The 20,461-nt window shown below is 44.6% G+C and overlaps 1 protein-coding gene across 2 annotated transcripts in view; it reads right to left on the bottom strand.

Annotated features, from left to right (window-relative positions):
• TSR2 (TSR2 ribosome maturation factor) overlaps window positions 1-20,461 on the bottom strand; it is a 32,822-nt gene that overhangs the window by 11,260 nt on the left and 1,101 nt on the right. Inside the window, exon 1 of one of the 2 annotated variants that reach the window (XM_075184923.1) lies at window positions 905-1,024. The exons of the other annotated variant lie outside the window; for it this stretch is intronic. Coding sequence (XP_075041024.1) covers window positions 905-985 — 81 coding nt within the window. The 5' untranslated portion in view covers window positions 986-1,024. Of the gene's footprint in view, window positions 1-904; window positions 1,025-20,461 lie in introns of those variants that run through there. 2 annotated transcript variants of the gene reach the window in all.

The following is a 20,461-nucleotide window of genomic DNA, read 5'->3' as shown; positions in this document are numbered from 1 at the left end:
CAGAAATTCAATCTATACCAGGTGGGGGCACTTTGTAGCTTTGTTGTTGTTGTTGTGGAACTACAAGTCCCATCATGACATTCTAACTTGTTGGCAGTGTGCCTTCCACCACAGCTATAGTCTGCTGCATGGTGGCTAAGTGGTTAGCACTTCTGCCTCACAGCACTGGGGTCACGAGTTCAATCCCCAACCATGGCCTTATCCGTGTGGAGTTTGTACGTTCTCCCCGTGTTTGCGTGGGTTTCCTCCGGTTTCCTCCCACACTCCAAAAACATACTGGTAGATTAATTGGCTGCTATCAAAATTGACCCTAGTCTAACACTCTCTGTCTGTGAGTGTCTATATTATGGGAATTTAGACTGTAAGCTCCTATGGGGCAGGGACTGATGCGAGCGAGTTCTCTGTACAGCGCTGCGGAGTCAGTGGCGCTATATAAATAAATGGTGATGATGATATATAAAAATCCCAAATGACACATCTTCAAAATGAGGGACACAAATATATTCGTAGGGCATTACTGTGGCTCTGTGGTTAGCACCTCTGCTCACAGCACTGGGGTAATGAGTTTGATTCCCACCAACATTGCCCAAAGGTGCAAATATAAACTAAAACCCCAACAGCCAATCAGCAACTAGCTTGTATCTGTCTAGTAATGACACAATGGGAGGAAATACCATATTGATTGCTACGATCCTAGAGCAGATATATCCTTTAGGCAACATTCATAAATAACCCTCACTGACAACATGGACTATACTGATGATAGTCCTATAGTTTAAAGTATAAACAAACATCCCAACAACGCGGACAGTAAAACTAAGATCACTGAGTCTATGTCCGTGGTGTTGGAATACTTGGCGCCTCTGAACTCCATGATGATGACAACGTCAGATTTAATCGTCACCTGCAGCACCGGCCAGCTCCCCAGCACCGCCCGCACCGCTTCATAAAACAGACCACGTGAATCCGAGCTGCGCGCAGCCATGTTCCCCTCGTCTGCACTAACCCACGTGACCACCAGAGATCGCCGAACTCAGGCTGATCAGGATGTAAAAATCGAACGCCTATCACCTCGATCGAGAGAGCTTTCAGTGTGTGCTATGCATAGTGGTTGTCTTCACTGTTGCCATGGAGACAGGCAAAAAGGATCACATCTATTTTCACATTTCATGTCAACAATTTTCATTGTTATTACTCATTTGGGTTGCAAAATAATGAGCTCATCCAGAGATGAAAGAAAAATATTCCTAACTGCACAGCTATTTTTACCAGTAATCAGAGTACATACATTCAGCCACTTGAGTCTTTTAATAGTTCACAGGTTGACACACACCCTCCAACTGTTGCTGAAGATTTCACAGCTTTCCACTTGGTGCAGTTGTCCATTACTTGTCTTAACAGATGTACATTCCTCACCAATGGCAGAGAAGGTTTATTATAAGAAAAAAAAAAAAGATGGACTTGTGTTTATACAAATGTCATACAGCTCTGCAGGGAAGGAGTGTGACAAATAGGCCTCCCTAGCCATAGGAGTTAGCACTGTGGGTGCTTGTGCACCACTCCTATTTGCGCTGCCACTAAGCATTTCTATGCCATGGTAAAATGGACATAGAAGTCTATGTATTAATCTGCGATCAGCCATTAAAATGGAGAAAAAAAGCAGCTTTCTCCGTAAAATGGCAATTGCAAAATGTATGAAGGCTTTTTGACAGGAGAAATCAAAGATTTATCCTGCCAGAATCCACTTAACGTCCTTTAATGCAGACCCCATAGATTAATATGGGGACTGCGAAGTTCTGCAATGCATCAAGCTTTGAAAAGCTTTGCATTTTGCAGAAAGGTAATGCCATCTCAGGATGGTGTTACCTGTCATTGTCTATGGGATCCAGTTGAAGCCTCCCCATCTTCGCTGGATCCCTCATTGTGGAAGTACTATGTGCTTCCTCCATTCACCAGCAGCGCTAAGCCACCGGTAAATAGGAAAAATAGTTCTCACTAGAGGGGTAACTTCGCAGGGCTCCCTGAGTAGCCCTGGCATGGTAAATTTCAGCGGTGCTTAAATATGCACAACTGCAATTTGCAGCGATGCGTATTGATCGGCACTGTCTGACTAATACATAGAACCCTTAGTGATTCATTTCCTTAATAATTTAAGCTACAACATAAGTGTAACAAGTAGGGTAAAATTAATGTCATCTACAAGGTAGTGAGTGGTATATTGGATGGGATGAGGGGTAGAGAGAGAAAAATGTAAGATACCACTTCTTTGGGTAGAGAAGGTATGTCAATTGTAAGGTGGTCAATAGCAAAACTATACTTTGGACAGAATACGTGAAACTGAACAAACGAAATGAAGACATGGGGGTAAATGTATGAAGCTCCGGGTTCTTCAACACCTGCGAGTTCAGCATATTCGGCGATTAAATTTAAAGCGGCGCTGCATTGTAAAGGGAAACTTCCCTTTACAATGCAGCGCCGCTTTAAATTTAATCGCCGAAGTCGCTGAACTCGCGGGTGTTGAAGAACCCGCATGTTAATACATTTACCCCATAAGCTCTTTATTTTCTTTCAATGTCAAACTCATCTTAGAGCGTTCGATTTACAAACACGTCACTCAACAATTGTAACCTTGTGATAATCTCATGGTTAATAGATGCTATTCTGCTTCAGCATCAGGAAGCGGAAGCAGGCCAATTGTCTGTCAGTTGCACTTGAAGGACAATTTGATCAAACAGCAAGGCAGCGATCCCAAGCAGAGAAACAAGTGTTGAAGAGGAGATGAAAAAGATTACATTTAGGGGAAAATCACGTTCACAGAGACACCTCGCACCAATGTTATGGCAGGAATCTCCAATCATTTTTTTCTCGCACCCCATAGAGCTGCGGAGAAACATGAACGGAGATTCCTACCATATTTGCCGGTAATCTGTATAGCCGACAACACGGTGATGTCCACGTACCACATCACCGGCAATAGAATATTGTTTTGGACAAACTAAAGAATTCAGGCCTCCCTTAAGCAGTTGCCTGGGGCTTTTGAAGTTCTTAAAAGGACAATGATCAGTCTGTTCTTTTTGTTAGGTCTGTTTCATAAAGTAATAACAGGTAGTTTTAATTGTTTAAATAGTATTTTAATGCCAGATCTGTATAAGTACTGGATCTGTAATCATTGTGTTACCTATTGCACAATGTATTTTTGTAATTTTTTTCCCCTTCACACAACAAGAAGTTCAGGTTCCTGCTGACATTTGCAGCGTGGGTCTAGTGTTTGGTTGGTACAATCACTTCTTGTATGGGCAAAGAAAAGAAACCAGTTTTAACTGGCATGTAGGGAAATCTCAAGTGTCTATTTTACACAGTGTAGAACTCCACAGAAACCAGCCTGTGTTCTAGAACTACTGTATTGCCCAGTGGTTTGCTCTGAGTAGGTCCTGACCTTCACTTGGCTGGATAACTTTTCTACTGCTTCAGGTGCTTGCAAAATGTCAATTCCTCTGACTATGTTGTAAGTGTGTTTGTATTGTAGTGATGGCAATGGGCAGAATACCTAAGCAAACACAGGCAATCTGCAGTAACAGCTGTCAGTACAAAGAATAAGTCAGTTAGAAGGCCTTTTGAAATCAAATCTTTTGCAGAAACAGAAAAAATAATGATCACAACGAATGACAAAAAAGGAAAGACAAGTCCACACACTGTACAATATGAGTCTTTATATCCATGTTTTATATAGAAGAGAAAATGAATAGACAAACACGACACATTGACTTTATCGCCATAGTCTCACTTAAAGTTGCATTTAATCGCATTTGCTCGATGTAAAGTTGCGTCCTATTGCACAATTGACACGCAGAGCATGCACACAACTTGCATCCGTACTTAAAGCTGCGCTTGGAGTGGTGGATCAGGGGTGTCAGTGTGTAGTACAGTAAATTAGGGAAGTACAATAAATTCGCCATTTTATGATGCATCTTATATAGAGTTGCACATATCTTAAAAAACGTTAGCTAGGAGACATATATTTTGCGCCTACATAAATGGGTGCAAGTTTTGGAGTTGATGATGATGATTGATCCATCTCTGCTCCGGACACATCTAACTGTGACATATGCAAGATATGTGTAACTCAAGATACAGACATGGAAACACAGCTTTGCAGAAGCATATTTGCTCATACGCAAATGCTGCATCTTTAAATTCAATTCTAAATCAGACTTTTAGAGCGCCACTAAATCTACAGTGCTATGTATAATTATTATTATTATCCTTTATTTATAATGCGCCAACATATTACCTAGAGCTGTACATTGAGGAGATCATAATACAAATAAATAACATTCCACTGAAGTTGCAACAAAAGCTTAAAAGTCAACTAATTGCTGCAAACTTTTCCCACTTGCCATCAAAGAGCACTTTCTAAATTTATTAGGGCACAAAACACAAGGTCAGAATGCATCTATCCAAATGGGAGGGGAGGTTAGGTGTCATTCATCTCTTAACATACTATCACACCATGCATATTTATTTTTCTCCATCATCCACTCGGGTGGACTCTGCTACCATGGGGTTGTCTGAGGGCGCTTGGAGTTGGCACTTAAATAGTTAATAACTAAACTTGCTGCTGACTCCTCCCCTCTGCAACCCCATAGACCTCAGTAATGTTTAAGTGCCCAAGGATTTGGGCTGTGTGTAGTACTGCTTGGCAGTACTTGCTGTTTAGTTTATATTTTATTATTTTTCTTTAGTACTTTTTGTGGTGAGTGTAGGTGGGGATAAGTGTTTATTAACATTTTTTTCCTCATAGGTCACCAATGGAGCAATGTTCCATTTTTCTCCTAAAAAAAAAAAAAGAGAAAGAGAAAAAGAAGAGGCAGAGAGCGCAGCACTCCGTTCGAGGACCTGAAATATTAGGAGATACCAAGTCCCCCGCTGAGGTGGAGGGGGGGGGGGTTGGATCTCACAGAGCCAGAGGAGAGGCGGTCCGAGCGGGATATATTCCCGAGTGGGCAGTGATGAAGAGTGTGCCCAGGGAGGCTCCTTCTGTGTGTGCAGGAGCCATAAGACAGCGGGGAGTGAATGTGAGACTGTCCGGCTGTCCGTAGTATGCTTCGAGGCGGGAGATGTTCACGCCTTTTCCTCTGATCGCAGATTGGTCTTCAGGGGCACCTCAGAGAGTTTTGCTGCTGCTGGCTTCTACTCTCAAATTCCTCTCAAATAAGTCCTCCAAGTGTCAGCTAAGTACCCCATAGGGGATATATATTAGCATTATTTTATTTGTTTCAAGAGCTTCTACTCTGTCCTCTGTTTTTGAGGGTATTTATACCAGACTGGTATTACAGTTTTATATCCCCTTCCTTGATGTCTTGGGAGTGGGTAATCTGGGTCAAAGCTTGTAATTGAGACTATTTTCTGTGGTGTGTCACTAACAGAGTTTATTTCATTATACTGTATTTCTTTCTAATTTAAAAAAATAATAAAGAGTAAATAGGAGGTATTTGAGAAAATTTGTATTTGAAAAAATTGTATTTACAATGTCTGATAAGGGGAAGGGTGTCCGTGTTAAGTTTTATTCCTGTTCTAACTGTTCCGCAAAGCTGCCGTTGGGACAGCTGGACCAGGGGGCTGTTTGTGCACTGTGTGAAGCGGGAGACCAGGGTGTGCCGGCCCGGAGTGGTCCTTTCGCTGTGGTGGAGGAGCCGGTGTGGGTTTCCTCTTTGGCGCAGTCTGTTTCTATGCTCACCCAACTTATCAATAGACAGGCAGAAACTAATTCTGCTTCGATTACTGTAAATACTGGATCTGCTTCTGCTACTTCTGGGGAGGTGGTTATTTCCGGGACTGCAGATGGTTCAGGGGGCGACTTATCACAGGCCCAGCCTTCTCCGTCTCAGGTCTCTCAGCCTGAACCCGTGTGGTCATCCGCTTTTGGAAAGCGTTTGGACCGTTTGAACAGTTTCTTAGACTCCTCTGCACGTTTGAGTCCTAGAGCCAAACGTTCCCGCTTTTCTAATCCTTTGTTACTTTCTGACTCGTCTGTAGAGGAAGGTGAGGTAGGGGAAGATTCATATTCTGTACATTTAGGTGGCTGGGATGACAATTCCAGGAACCAGGGTTTGGTGTTAGCTGTGCGTCAAACTCTTGACCGGGTGGAGGAAGATCAGGTCCTTCCTGTTCAGGGTTTGTTTAAATGCAGTAGACCCAGAACTGTCTTTTTTCCAGCGTCAGCAAAGCTTACGGAAATTGCAGAGTCTGCGTGGAAGCAACTGCATAAGAAGTTTTCAGTTCCTCATAGGTATTCAATGCTCTATCCTCTGCAGGATCAGGATGTAGCTCATTGGGATGTAGCTCATTGGGAACAGTTACCCAGAGTGGATCCCCCGGTGGCAAGGTTAGCCCGTCATACTACTCTACAGGTTCCTGATGCAGCGGTTCTTCAGGATCCTGAAGTTCGAAGATTAGAAGGGTTCCTTAGGAACATTTTCCTTGCGGCTGGCACAGCCTTTAGACCCTTGTTTGCTTCCGCGTGGGTGGCAAGAGCTATGGAGTCTTGGGCTAACCAATTAGTTACAGGTTTGCAGGAATCAGAATTACTTCCCGTGGCTCTTCACTTAAAAGAGGCCTCTGGCTATCTCTATGAGGCGGCCCAGAATGTGGCTTCCATTTCTTTTTCGGTGTTCTGCAATGGCAGCTAAGAGAACGCTTTGGCTTCGTTCGTGGAATGCCGACTTGGAGTCTAAGAGGTCCTTAGAGGCTTTACCTTTTTTAGGGTTGGTCCTCTTCAGTCCTGAATTAGATAACATGATCAGTCAGACTACCGGAGGTAAGAGCTCTTTTCTGCCTGTGAACTCTTCGAAACCCAGGATTCCTCATTTTGGTTCCTTTCGGCAGTCATTTCGTGGTAACTCGGCCTCAAAGAGCAGTCTTCAATTAGAGGCAAACTGCTCGCTCTGAGGGGACAATCTCAGAAAGGAAGAGGTTCCTATTCTAAGAGGTGTCCATCTTCCAAGATCTCAGACAAGACTTCCACATGAAGGGATTCCACCTCTCCTCGCGACTGCGAGGGTGGGGGGTCGCCTTCAGTTATTCAGAGATCAGTGTCCACCAAGGATGTTTGGATCTTGGGAATAATATCCAGAGGTTATTTCATAAACATCATGGGTCCTACTCCTCAACGTTTCTTCCAAGCTCCGTTGCTTCGCAATTTAATTAAGAGAAGGGCGATACTCCAGTCGGCTGCTTCCCTTCTTTCTGCCGGCGTCATTTGCAGCCGAAAGATCAGAAGGGCATGGGTTTTTACTCAAACCTGTTTTTGGTACCCAAGAAGGACAGTTCATTTTGGCCGAATACTGAATCTCAAAAGTCTCAATCTTCACCTTCGGGTAACCAAGTTTTGTATGGAGTCGATTCGCTCGGTGATCAACAGGTTGGAACCCCTAGAGTTCCTGGCGTCTATAGACATTCGTGACGCGTACCTGCATGTTTCTATTTGGGAGGGACATCAGTCTCTGCTTCGTTTCACCGTAGGGAGTTCTTATTATCAATTTCGGGCTTTTCCCGTCGGTCTTTCCACTGCTCCTAGGGTATTTACAAAGAATATGGTCGTTATGGCGTCAGGTTTACATACCCAAGGAGTAAATGTAGTTCCATACCTGGACCATTTGCTCATCAAAGCTTCCTTGGGTCTGCTCCTGTCTCGACATCTTGCTCTCTTCCTGGGTTTTCTGACACGGAACGGGTGGATAATCAATTATCCAAAATCTAATTTGGAACGCTCACAAAGGATGGTGTTTTTGGGACTTTTGATGGGCACGATCCTTCCGGAAAAAAAAGTTTGCTCAATTCAGAACTCTGTTCAGCTGCTCCTGGATCATCCGCGTCCTTCCATAGAGTTGGGCATGCGGGTTCTGGAATTGATAATGTCAGCATTCGAAACTCTCCCCTATGGTCGGTTCCACTCACGTGCCTTGCAATGGAATCTTTTGAGTCAATGTTTGGGATCACCTCTGCATCTGGAGTCTCAAGGAATCCACCTTTCCAGAAGGACTCGCAATTCCCTGGGTTGGTGGCTCATTCGGGATCATCTGAAGTTAGGCAGGTCCTTTGCTCTCTTGGATTAAGTCCTAGTGACTATGGATGCCAGTGTGCGAGGCTGGGGAGCAGTGGTTCTCCATCTCCAACTGCAGGGGCTTTGGTCCAGCATGGAAGCTCTTCTGCCGATCAATATTCTCGAATTATGAGCCATGTTGCTAGGCCTTCAGGGAGCGCAATCCTTCAAGGAAAGCCGGATCGTATGCAGTCAGAGAACGCCACAGCAGTAGCGTACGTAAATCGTCAAGGAGGAACAAAAAGTGCAGGAGCGATGCAGGTGGTGGAACAGATCCTGTCTTGGGCAGAGACCTGGGTCCCAGCGATTTCCGCTGTTTTCATTCCAGTGGTAGCCAACTGGGAAGCAGATTATCTAAGCAGACATGCAATCCTCCCGGGAGAATGGTCTCTATACCCGCAGGTCTTTCAGCAGCTGGTCCAGAGATGGGGTCTTCCAGATCTGGATTTGATGGCATCCAGGTACAACCATCAGGTGCCAAGGTTTTGCGCACGGACCAGAGATCCTCTGGCTGCGGTGGTGCATGTGATGTCAGTGAAGTGGGATTTCCGGCTAGGATATCTTTCATCCTCCAATCCCAATGATTCCTCGGGTGCTACGAACAGTAAGGATGGGTTGTCATCCAGTGATTCTAGTGATGCCAAATTGGCCAACACGAGTTTGGTTTGCAAAGATAGAGCGGTCCTCAGGACCGTTCCTTCTTTTTTGCCAAAGGTGGTTTCAGATATCCATATAAACCAGAAGATAGTGGTTCCGGCCTTTCGGGAAGGAGTGTCCTTTTCTGGGCCTTCTTCTTCAGTTGGTCTGGACGTGGTCAGAGCTTTGAAGGTATATGTGGAAAGGACTTCTGCTTGTCGGGGAATTGATTTTCTTATGTACTTTATGATTCCTCTAGGAGAGAATGGCCAGCCACCAAGCAAACTATTGCTCGTTGGATTAGGCCTGTGATTAGGCATGCCTATATGAGTATGAATCGGCCTGAGCATCGGGTTCTCACGGCACACTCTACCCGTGCGGTGGGGGCGTCCTGGGCTGCTTGTCATGGGGCTTCTGCGGATCAGCTGTGTAGGGCAGCTACCTGGTCCTCTGTTCATACCTTTACACGTTTTTACCAGTTCAACATTTTTGCGTCTTCGGACACCAATTTTGGCCGAAATGTTTTATGGGCTGATAGACCAGATCATTTTCACCCTTAAGAGGCTACTTTAGAAGGTCTCCATGGTAGCAGTGTCCCCCAGAGTGGATGATGGAGAAAAGAGGATCTTATGTTAAATGTCTTTCTCCGAGTCCATCTGGGGGACACTGCATTCCCTCCCTTTTGCTATTCTACTGTTTTGATTAGATTTGTGCCCTTGTTTCTTGGGACTTTAGTATTACTGAGGTTTATGGGGTTGCAGAGGGGAGGAGTCAGCAGCAAGTTTAATTATTAACTATTTAAGTGCCAACTCCATGTGCCCTCAGACAACCCCATGGTAGCAGTGTCCCCCAGAGTGGATGATGGAGATAGAGAATTAACATAAGTACAACAATCCTCTTTTCTATAATATAAATGTCTAGTGGCGTGTGTTAGTCTGTCTGTCTGTGTGTGTGTGTGTAAAAAATAAAACCAAGCTGCAGCGCCACCTGCTGGGCGGAGTTATACACTGACCTACTAAATTCTTAGTGTGTGTGGAAAAAAAAATTCAGAAAGGGCTGAAATTTGGTATACTAAGATGTTTTTAATTTGTTAATTTAATTTGTTAATTGTTAAAAATGTTTATAAAGATTTAAAAAAAAAATATATATATTTCTTAAAGGAGAAGTGACAGTTGGGAGTGGTTGGTGGTTGCCGGGGGTGACAGTGGGGAGTGGTTGGTGGTTTCCGGGGGTGACAGAGTGAGAGGAGTGTGATACTCAGGACCGCTGAGAGAGATCCCTGTGTCTGGATAGACATCTGGATAGATGTGGCGATGAAAATGAAGGATGAGGTGATGGAGAAGAATGATGAGGTGGTGACATGTGGACAAAACCACGTTAAAAAAGGGCGCTTACGCCGGGAAGTAACGCTCTTCCCCTGAGGAGGCCTGGGCTATGGCCCAAATGCATGACAAGAACCCTTTTAACACCTTAAGTAGCTTGATTTGACTAGAATGCATGAGTATCATGCACGGGTTAACTTGTTATTAACATTTATATAGCACCAACATTCTCCGTAGAGCTTTATAGTTGGGGACCAACACAGTAATAAAGCAATACTGGCTATTAAAAAACAAACAAAGTGGTAAGAGGGCCCTTCTCACAAGCTTGCAATACATATGGTTCAGTGTGTATACTAGCACCTTCTAAAGTGAAAAGTGGAGGTGTTACCCATAGCAACCAATCAGATCTCAGCTATTATGTTCTAGAATGTACTAGACAATTGATAGCTAGAATCTGATTGGTTGGTTGCTTTGGACAACACCTCGACTTTTCCTTTTTAGAAGCTTTAGTAAATCTACACCCTACAGTCTGAATGGTTAATGAAGCAAACCTGTGTCAGGAAAACCGGGTTTATGTTAAGTTCCTTTGCAGCTCAGGTTAGCTGCTTTGTTCATAGGCAGCCGAATGTGCTAACTGAGGACAGTCAGTGCCATCTTGGGACTGTAATCACTTAGGCAAAGTAGAAGTGTACTTTTTTATATAAAAATATATACTGTATGTCACGGGCACTAGGAGTTCTACCCAGGATTCACCAGATGATAATGCTTACCAGAGGGGCGGGGTTTCCACAGCGATCCTCTGGGCAGTAGGGTGAATAGTAGGAACGTTATACAACAGCAGGTGGAGAGAGAATGTCAATGGAGTAGATAGGAGTCAGCGACTCGCAGCTATAATTGTAGGAAAGTCAGCGACTTGCAACAATAGTGCAGAGGCAGGTATCAACCAAGAAGAGCAGAGCGGACGTGAATAGGTGAAGGAAGGTAACGGGAGAGTCAGTGGTCTGCGGATAGCAAGTTATACCACTGCTGTGATGGGAAGACTTGTCCAGGTGCAGGTAGGTAGCGGAGGAGTCAGTGGTCTGCGGATAGCAAGTTGTACCACTGCTGTGATGGGAATACTTGTCCAGGTGCAGGTAGGTAGCGGAGGAGTCAGTGGTCTGCGGATAGCAAGTTGTACCACTGCTGTGATGGGAAGACTTGTTCAGGTGCAGGTAGGTAGCGGGGAAGTCAGTGGTCTGCGGATAGCAAGTTGTACCACTGCGAGGAGGTGAGGACTTGTCCAGGTGCGGATAAGTAGAGTAATAGTAATAGTCTATGGCTGTATGTATACAGCTGGAGAGCAGAGAAGCTTGTCCAAACAGATATGCAGGATAACAGCTAATAGTCTATAGCGGGTATGTATACCGCTGCTGAGTAGAGAAACTTGTCGAAAGCAGATATGCAGGATAACAGCTAATAGTCAATAACAAGTATGCATACCGCTGCTGAGTAGAGAGGCTTGTCCCGGTGCAGACATAGCAGGAGAGCTGGGAGGCTGTAGCGGGTATGGGAACCGCCAGTGAGTAGAGCAGGTAATCCAGCAGGAAGCAGAAGACACGAGCAGGAGAGCTAGAAGTCTGTAGCGGGTAAGGGAACCGCCGATGAGCAGAGCAGGTAATCCAGGCAGGAAGCAGAAGACACGAGCAGGAGAGCTAGGAGTCTGTAGCGGATATGGGAACCGCCGATGAGCAGAGCAGGTAATCCAGCAGGAAACTGAAGACACGAGCAGGACACAGGAAACACCTTCAGAGACTCACAGGGAGTGAGAATCAAGATCAGGCAACGATACAAAGGCCACAGGTGCCTTAAATAGGGAGAGGTGATTGATCCACCAATTAAGTTAAAAGCAAGGTCATAAGAGTTCAGGGATCCTGCACATGCGCAGTCCAATCAAGATGGCGTACGGCCGCGGCTCAGGACAGACGCCGGCAGGAAGGAGAGAGAACCACGCACAAGAGCAGAGGCACTCACGGTCCAGTGAGTGACACTGTATATATTTACAATAAAACAGGAATAAATGCGGTTTAAAAAAGCCAGAAGTAGTTATTGCACAAGTAGCTTATTATACAACTCAATGAGCCCCACTGTTCACTCCTCTGCCAGCCGGGCAGGGACCAAGTCTGATGTCCTCCTACTTTTGGCAGGTACACAAGATCCGCAGACACTTTAAAATCCACACATTGGCATGATTCTGGACTAGTCCAATAAGAGCTGTAACCCCAAGTCAGCCTGTCCCAAAGTAGAACACTGAGTTCTCCCTTTTAGACTCTTACACCTGGCCTTGTTTGGCTTCAGAAGAGTTAGCTTCAGTAAAGGCTTCCCTGCTGGTTTGGGTACTTTCATCAAGGAGGGCGGCAACTGAGCCTTCCCCAAGTCTTCGGGTTGCAGACAGCGCCTTCCGTTGAGTGGCTCCAGGACGTCTAGCTGAATGTAGCATAGAATAAAGGGCACCCATTTGTCAGGAAATAAAGGATATCCTGAAACATTTAACCCATGAGTGTCTATTTGTGAGAAAATCACTTTTCAGCACTTCTGGCACAACATGGCCGACCATTAGGCGGAGGTACTCTTGCAAAGTCTTGAGCCAACGGTCAACTTCTCGGGGTGCCTTCTGGTGATTGGGTGCCCTGATAACCCAGGTGAAAATTGTCCTCATGGGTGTATGTTGAGGAATGTACAGCAGTACATGGCAATATTACATTATCGGATGAGAAAGGATGCCAAGGGAGATTAACTTTTATTTGTAATGTATGGCAGCCTACCCTTGCCACAATGTGATCAATCTGCATTCCACCTACTGACTCTTGTGAATTAAACCTAAAGGTAGGCCTGTAACAGACACCCACTGTGGCTTTCTTAATATCGATGTGGAACCACTGCACTCAGGATTACCGCTTACACTATAACCACCCCCTGATAACCCCGCTATGGAGTAATCTGGCCTTTGTACCTGGCCTCACTGGACTCAGCATGACATAAAATTCTTTCAAATATTTATTTCCCAAATTTTCTGAGCCCTGCTCTTGGCACTCCCTTTGAATACCTTCAAATTAGACACTTCTACTTGTGAATACACACAACAGAGGTAGGATCATGTGATCCTCCACACTAGAAGCACTCTCCCGCCATTGGCTGAATTCTAAAGGATTGATATTAACAATATACCAATTATTACTGTACATTCAGCTGATAAAAGATTGGAGAAGAACACAAGAGACACCAGTCCCTGAAAAGTGGTCACAATATAGCTGAATATCTGTGCACGTCAAGGAGAATTCATATTCATTTTTATATAGGGGTCTTGACCAGTATCTATTCAAGCACTTCCAAAATTTCCTGAAAGTCCTATGGCCAGAAGAGTGCCTTGTCTTACATCTGGTAGAGTTGCCCAAAAAAATTCCTTTTTGGACTGAAACCCACCGTCTTATTAGTACATTAATGTTTGTCCAACTTACAACATCCCTCTGATACTGCTAACTATCTAGACACTGTCCAGGTACACTGAAGCCATAAAAATATTGATCCGGAATACTTTAAATGCAGCCAAGGGTCAAATCACTGGAAAAATACAGATTGACCTACTTCTACACTCAACATTGTATGGCAAATCTACAGTATGGAACACGTAACAAGTATAATACACAACACCTCCAGCAACTACAGAAGCACTTTGTTCCCTTGGACTATAGATTTTGACGCCTGTCCCCCTCTTCGTACTAACTGGCGGTATTGCTTTGTCTGGCAGGTTGATTCCCAAAGCCCTTCATAACCTCCCTCCATCATCAATCTTTTTCCCTCACTCCTTCCTTCCATGTTCCCAATGTTCTTTCCTTGTTTTCTTTCTCCTGCTATTATAGTGACGTAGCATGAATGTATGTATAAAGGAGACAGAGGTTACTATTTGATAAGTATTCTATTGGCATTTTGGGATGAATATGGCAACAGTTAATAGATGTCCCTACAAAATGTATCCTGATTTATTCCTTCACCCACTCCCATTTATTGCAGTGAGATGCCGATGATTGTTGACCGGAAGCAAGCAGTCCTTGCAGGTGATGCCCGCTATGAGTGGTCGACTCAGAATCTCGGATACTTTTCAGGTCATAGAAATGGGAACAGAGAAGCTGTGCGTGATTGGCCAGTGCCCAGGGGGATCAGTTTTCTCAGCGAGTCTGTCTGAATATCTGAGGAAAGATGCTGGAATCCTCAATAGGGAGAAACAACTGCTATTTGTTTGTAAGTGAACTAAACTGGACTGTTTGTTTGTGAGTTGGACATTAGGGGCTAGATTTACTAAACTGCAGGTTTGGAAAAGTGGAGATGTTGCCTATAGCAACCAATCAGTTCCTAGCTTTCATTTATTTAGTACATTCTACAAAATGACAGCTAGAATCTGATTGGTTGCTATAGGCAACATCTCCACTTTTTCAAACCCGCAGTTTAGTAAATATACCCCTAGATCCTTCTACACTTAGAGAGGAATTCTCTATGTATTAGTTAGAGCCAGACAGGCTAGGATTTATTTTGTGGTTTTATTTTGTTTTTCATAGTGGAGGCTAGTTATACCATAACATTGGACTGCTGTGACTTTTTATGGCTGCTATGTGAAAAAGTGCCCTGTTTATCCAAAGAGATGGAGTATGTACCCTGATCTCATGGCAATATAAGAGGATAACTTCACTTCATAAAAATGTATATTACAAATATAATAAAACATCATATTTCATCATGTAAAAACCCATAGCTACTTAAATAAATAATTCACAAGTTAGCTAGCTATATATAAAATTAGTATACAATAATGCACTTTTATAATATTTTATTTATAAGGAGCAACAAAGTTTCCACAGTGCAGCGCATAGGGGGATGAACAGATTACACAATTACAAATTAATTAATGAATTTAGTGAGCGATTGTAAAGGGAGGGGTGATGAGAGACAATAGGAGGAAAAAGAACAATGGCACAGTGGGGTTCTAGATGGTGCAGGGGCCTAGAGGGTGTATATAGTGTTCTGAATCAGAATGATATAAATGGGAGATGTAGAGTGGGGTGAGGTGGGGGTACTTGGATTTTGGTGGTATATTCATGCCATGGAAGGAAAGTAAGAAAAACAATTTAGTAAATTAGGATATCATGCTTGAAGAGTTTTACAATCATCTGTCCCCTGTGATGTTACACATACCACAAGCACATCTAATTTATGCACAAGACCTGGGGGCAGCCAGGTAGCAGTAAGCACGACTAGCTTTGAGGGAAAGGGGACTGCTAGGGGTGATAAGCATAGTACTCTAGTCATTTCTGTTTATGGTGGTTTACACACTGAACAAATAGCAGCTTTCATCCAACCCTGGCTCCACCCACCCTTTCTTCCAAACAAAATTATCCACATGGCTATGCAGGGCAGCCATCATTGGATCATGGGGGCACAGGTGTAAGGGTGGTCTGATGAATGTGGGGATGTCTGATGGGCATGTTAGAGACATGAGGGGAGGTCTGGAGGGCATGGATTAAACTCTTCAGGGGGATGTGTTGAGGTCTGATGGCCAGTGGGGCATGGTGAGAGGTCTGGGGAGCATGTGGGGAGGTCTGATGTGCATATAAAGAGCATAGGAGATCTGTTGACAGGTGTGGAAGTCTGATGGATATGTAAGGGACATGAGGGGAGGTCTGGGGGGCATGTATGGAACTCTCAGACCATTAAATGGGCATGTGGAGGTCTGATGGAATGTGGGGAGGTCTGATGGGCATTGGAGAGGTCTTGGGTATTTTGGGGAAGTCAGGGAGGCATGTGCTGAGGTCTGAAGAGCATGCAGGGAGGTCTCAGGGACATGTTGGGGCATGTGTGACGGTCTGAGTGGCATGGGGAGTATTGAAATGCATGTGGGATCTGAGGACTTTGGGAGTGTATGGGGATGTGTTTTGTGGAAGTGGGGGTCTGAGGATATGCGGGGCTATATTAGGGCATGTGGGAGGTCTGTGAGCCATGTGATTAAATTTTGAAGCAAGTGAGGGGCATTTTAGGATGAGTGATGTGGATGTGCCAAGGTAATTTTTGGTCTGTTTTTTTCATTCTCAAAATTAAGGGTAATATGGGCCGGTTCGAAGATTGGATGTATGTATTATCTACTGCGGGATCTGTGTTATGTACTGTGTTCACTTATTGCTTGGCTTTCCATATTTCATGTACCTATACATTTTCCAAACAAGCCCCAACATTCCAGGATCCAGACAAGAAACCAGCAGCAGGAGAGAACACAGTCCACTGACAGTCTCAGCCTATAGCCGTCCTAATTTTGTTTTCAAACCTTTCTTGCCCTCACTATCATTTTCTCCCCCTCTCCCTTACTATCCTCAATCTCCAGGGTCGGACTGGGCCATCTGGCCTTTGCTATCCCCCGGTAGGCCCCGACCTGATCACCCCCCACTTCGTTGGTGGGAGGAGCGGAAAACGTAAAAAAAGAAAAAAGAATACTCACGTGACCGCAGGCGCTCACCGACTCCTCTCTGCTCCGTTCACACTGAATGTCGGGTGTGACGTCATCACGCACGATGTTCAGTGAAGAGTGCCACAGAGAGGAGTCGGGAAGAAGACAGAAGAGAAGAAGAGAAGCCAATACAAAAGTTAAGTGAAGGCACGGAAGCAAGGGGGAGCATGGCAGAGTGAAAAGGGAGCACTGCAGAATGAAGGGGGAGCATGGCAGAGTGAAGGGGGAGCATGGCAGAGAGTGAAAGGGGGGGGGGGCAGAGTGAAGGGGGAGCATGGCAGAGAGTGAAAGGGGAAAGCATGGCAGAAAATGAAAAGGGGGAGCATGGCAGAGAGTGAAAAGGGGGACCACAGACAGCATGGCAGAGTGTGAAAATGAGGACCACAGACAGCATGCGAGAGTGTGAAAACGGGGAGCATAGACAGCATTGCAGAGTGTGCAAGGGGGGCCAAAGCGGCATGGCAGAGTGTGAAAGGAGGGCCAAGGCAGCATGGCACAGGGTGATGGGGAGCCAAAGCAGCGTGGCACAGGATGATGAAGGGGCGCCAGGAGAAAGGGGAGGCAAAAGCAACATGAAGGGCGCAGTGTGATCTTAAGAAGGCACAGCATGGTGATGAAGGGGCACAGTAATGTGTGTGTGATGGCAGTGTGCTTGCGGCAATGTAATGTGTGTGTGGTAGGTGGTGGCTAAATAATGGGTGCTATTTTGTTTGTAGGATGAAGGTGGGGCAATTTAATTTTATAGTGGGTACTATTAATTTAAGATGGGGGGGTTTGGGGGGCTATTAATTGAATGTGGGGCTGAGTTTGAGGAGCATTAGGTCTATTTATTAAATGTGAATATACATTATTTAATGGTAGTGACAGTTGCTGGAAATAGCTATATTTATGCCATCATAAATTCGATTAATTTATTGCAGGGGCTGTCTGGGAATACTATTACTTTAATGTTGGGGCTGGAGGAAGGCCTAAGTATTAATTGTGGGTCCTATTGATTTAATGCCGGGGCTGGCTGGAATTTTCTAAATGTACCCATTATTTTTTCCAAATAGGTCCCCAACATTCCAGGATCCAGACAAGCCACAACTAAAGAAACTAGCAGCCACAGTTGGTAAAAGTGACAAGAACAGGTAGGACAGTCTGTCAAATGTTTTGAGTCTAGTGCAGGCTTGAATAACATGTGGCACTCCATGTGTTGTGAAAATACAAGTCCCAGCATACCCTTCCAGCAATAAGCTGCTATATATTGGCAAAGCATGCAGGGGCTTGTAGTTTTACAACACCTGGAGTGCCACAGGTTAGCTAAGCCTGGTCTAGTGGGACAATCCCTATTTTTGGTGACTGCTCTGGCCAATCTAAGGGGCAGGTCAAGACTGTGTACTCCTTATATACACACTGCATTCTTTATATAGTACACTATGGTGCTAGCTGTCTTTCGTGGGCTGACCACTCCCCCTCTAGTGTCTGGTCTCGCCTCTATGATAGTTGGCCACACCCCCTCTGGTGGGCCCCTAGCGTTGCAGTCCCCTGGTGGGCCCTTCTTGCCCCAGTCCGACACTGTCTATCTCTGACCTACCTTCATGTTCTGTCCATCAACCTGCTGTGCTTCTACTTTCCAATTTACTCACCTCCTCCCTTCCACTTTCACTCCTCCTCTCCAATCTTACACTCTCACCACACACTTTCAGGTCAGTGAGAATCAGCTCAAGGCACTGTTAAGCACGTTTTGTCGCTATCCAATAATGATTGTCGAATTTCGATTTGTGTTTCCAACACACAAATATTTATTCTCAAAAAGTAGCAGAATAATTCAAGCGAAATAATAATAAGTACAGCCGTTACTTATCGCAGGCGCTCTGGATCCAGTGAACAGTCATTCAGGTCTGAAGTCTGAAGTCAAGATGACTGAACACTAGTTGAAAAGCTCCTGCTTATATACAAACAGAGATACAGTAAAACAATGCAGATGGTGTGGCTTGCTTCTATTGGTCCAGGCTTCAGGAAGGTCCAAGGGGTTGCAAATCATAGGCTAGTTCAAACTAAAGAATCAAAAGGTGTGGGTCATCTCTCCAGGGGATGTGCTCCGTTCTTCCCGCCAAGACTCCAGTTTCAACTAGTGAATACTACTATATTTCGACATAAATGACTATGTGTTGCAACTACAATTAATGTGTACTATTTACAACTGTATATGTTTGTGCGAATGTGTATAAAAGTGTAGAAACTGTTTATTGCCACGTGTTGCGGCTGGCCGCATATTTTCGGACAAAGACAACCAAGTTTGCTCAATATTAATTGAAATGACTTTATCCAATTTGCTGACTTCGACAGCACATACAACAGAGTGTAACCATTAATCTTCACATAAGTGAAGACTTTATTTTCTTTCAGCTGATGTCTGCCATAGAACAAACGAACACTGCCCTCCCCACTTCAACTTACCCCCACATCCTGGCTATGAAGTCCCCCTCCCCAGTACTGAAGTGTGCCAGGGGAAGTGGCCCACCTGTTTCACTTGTAATGGGCCCCACAATTTCGGATGACAGCCCTGTAACTATTTCCTACCCCTGTGCGAATGTAGCATATATGGAAAGAAAAATGTACGAAACTAACATGTCAACCTTTGTATCTGAATCCTGTGTCAGACCCTGCATGAAGTACCCTTATTTGGCATTACTATACATGCGATTTTGGTTTAAATATTTGGGATTGCACCAATCAGGTGAAAGTAACTATGCAAAGAATCATAGAATTGTTTTTCTCCCCTTTCTTTCATTGCTTGCCCATATAAGGTCTATAAAGTTAAAATATTTATTTCTATACAGTAAGGAGAAAACAAAATACTATCTATACCCTGTTTCTCTTGAAAAAAATAAATATAAAATTTACTTGAGGAGACTATGGAATAAAAATATATTTCCAATAAAACTGGTAGATAACCGAAATGTTAAAATTGGTCTTGTGAAGGCATGCAAGCCATCGCTGCTTTAAATTTCCTCTGCAAAGACGCTGGTGCTCAATCCCATCATCAAAGGTGGTAATTTTACCAAAATGCGCCCAAAGGAAGTAATACAACAGTGGCGGAACTACCATTGATGCAGCAGAGGCAGTGCACCGGGGCCCATGGAGATAATGGGGCCTAGCAGAGGTACAGGGAGCAGAGTATGGAAGCCAGACTTACCTGCTCTGCACAGGAAATTGTCCTTCTCCCCAGCATCTCCTTCTCTTCCAGAACCTCCAACTGGCGGCGTCTCTTCTCTCCTTGGGCATTTCTCTTTCTTCTGTCCTCTTTGCGCTCCTGCTTCTTTATTTCAGTCTTCTTCCGATGTGTTCTTTATGATCCCAATGTCGCTCCTCCTGATGTGTGTCAGACATTACACTGAGAACATGCTGCACGACATTGTGTGGGTGCGGATCGGTGACGCGGCGAGCACTGTTTGGCTTTCCGTGACGCTCAGAATTTAAATGGCCTGAGGTGAACTGTGATTGGCTTACCATTTTGGCCACTGATTGGCTGGCAGCGAATAGTTCCTGATTCAGTGTCGCCAGCGCTGGAACCTGTAATAAAGAAGTACTTACCGTCATCGGATCTCTAGACAGGCGAGTGTTCTTTGCTTTTTTTCTTAACCCTCTTGACGGTCTTCGGGGGGCACCACCTCACATTAGCATTCATAGATCATCATCGCATATCTTGCACCAGGAGTCAAGTGCCCACAACAAATATAGCCAGTGACAGGCAAATCTGCGTCTGTCTCGTTCTCTACATAGGCAGCAAGTATGTTAACATGACTTTTCTATTCTTTGACTATGATGAAACGCCCCTCCCATACCCCATTCCATCTCTATAAGTGTAGAGAGTACTAAGTGAAAGATGTA

Source organism: Mixophyes fleayi, chromosome 9, assembly GCF_038048845.1.
Source record: "Mixophyes fleayi isolate aMixFle1 chromosome 9, aMixFle1.hap1, whole genome shotgun sequence".
NCBI lineage: Eukaryota > Metazoa > Chordata > Amphibia > Anura > Limnodynastidae > Mixophyes > Mixophyes fleayi.
Note: the sequence above shows the minus strand (reverse complement) of the source record. Positions and strands in the feature narration are given on the sequence as shown.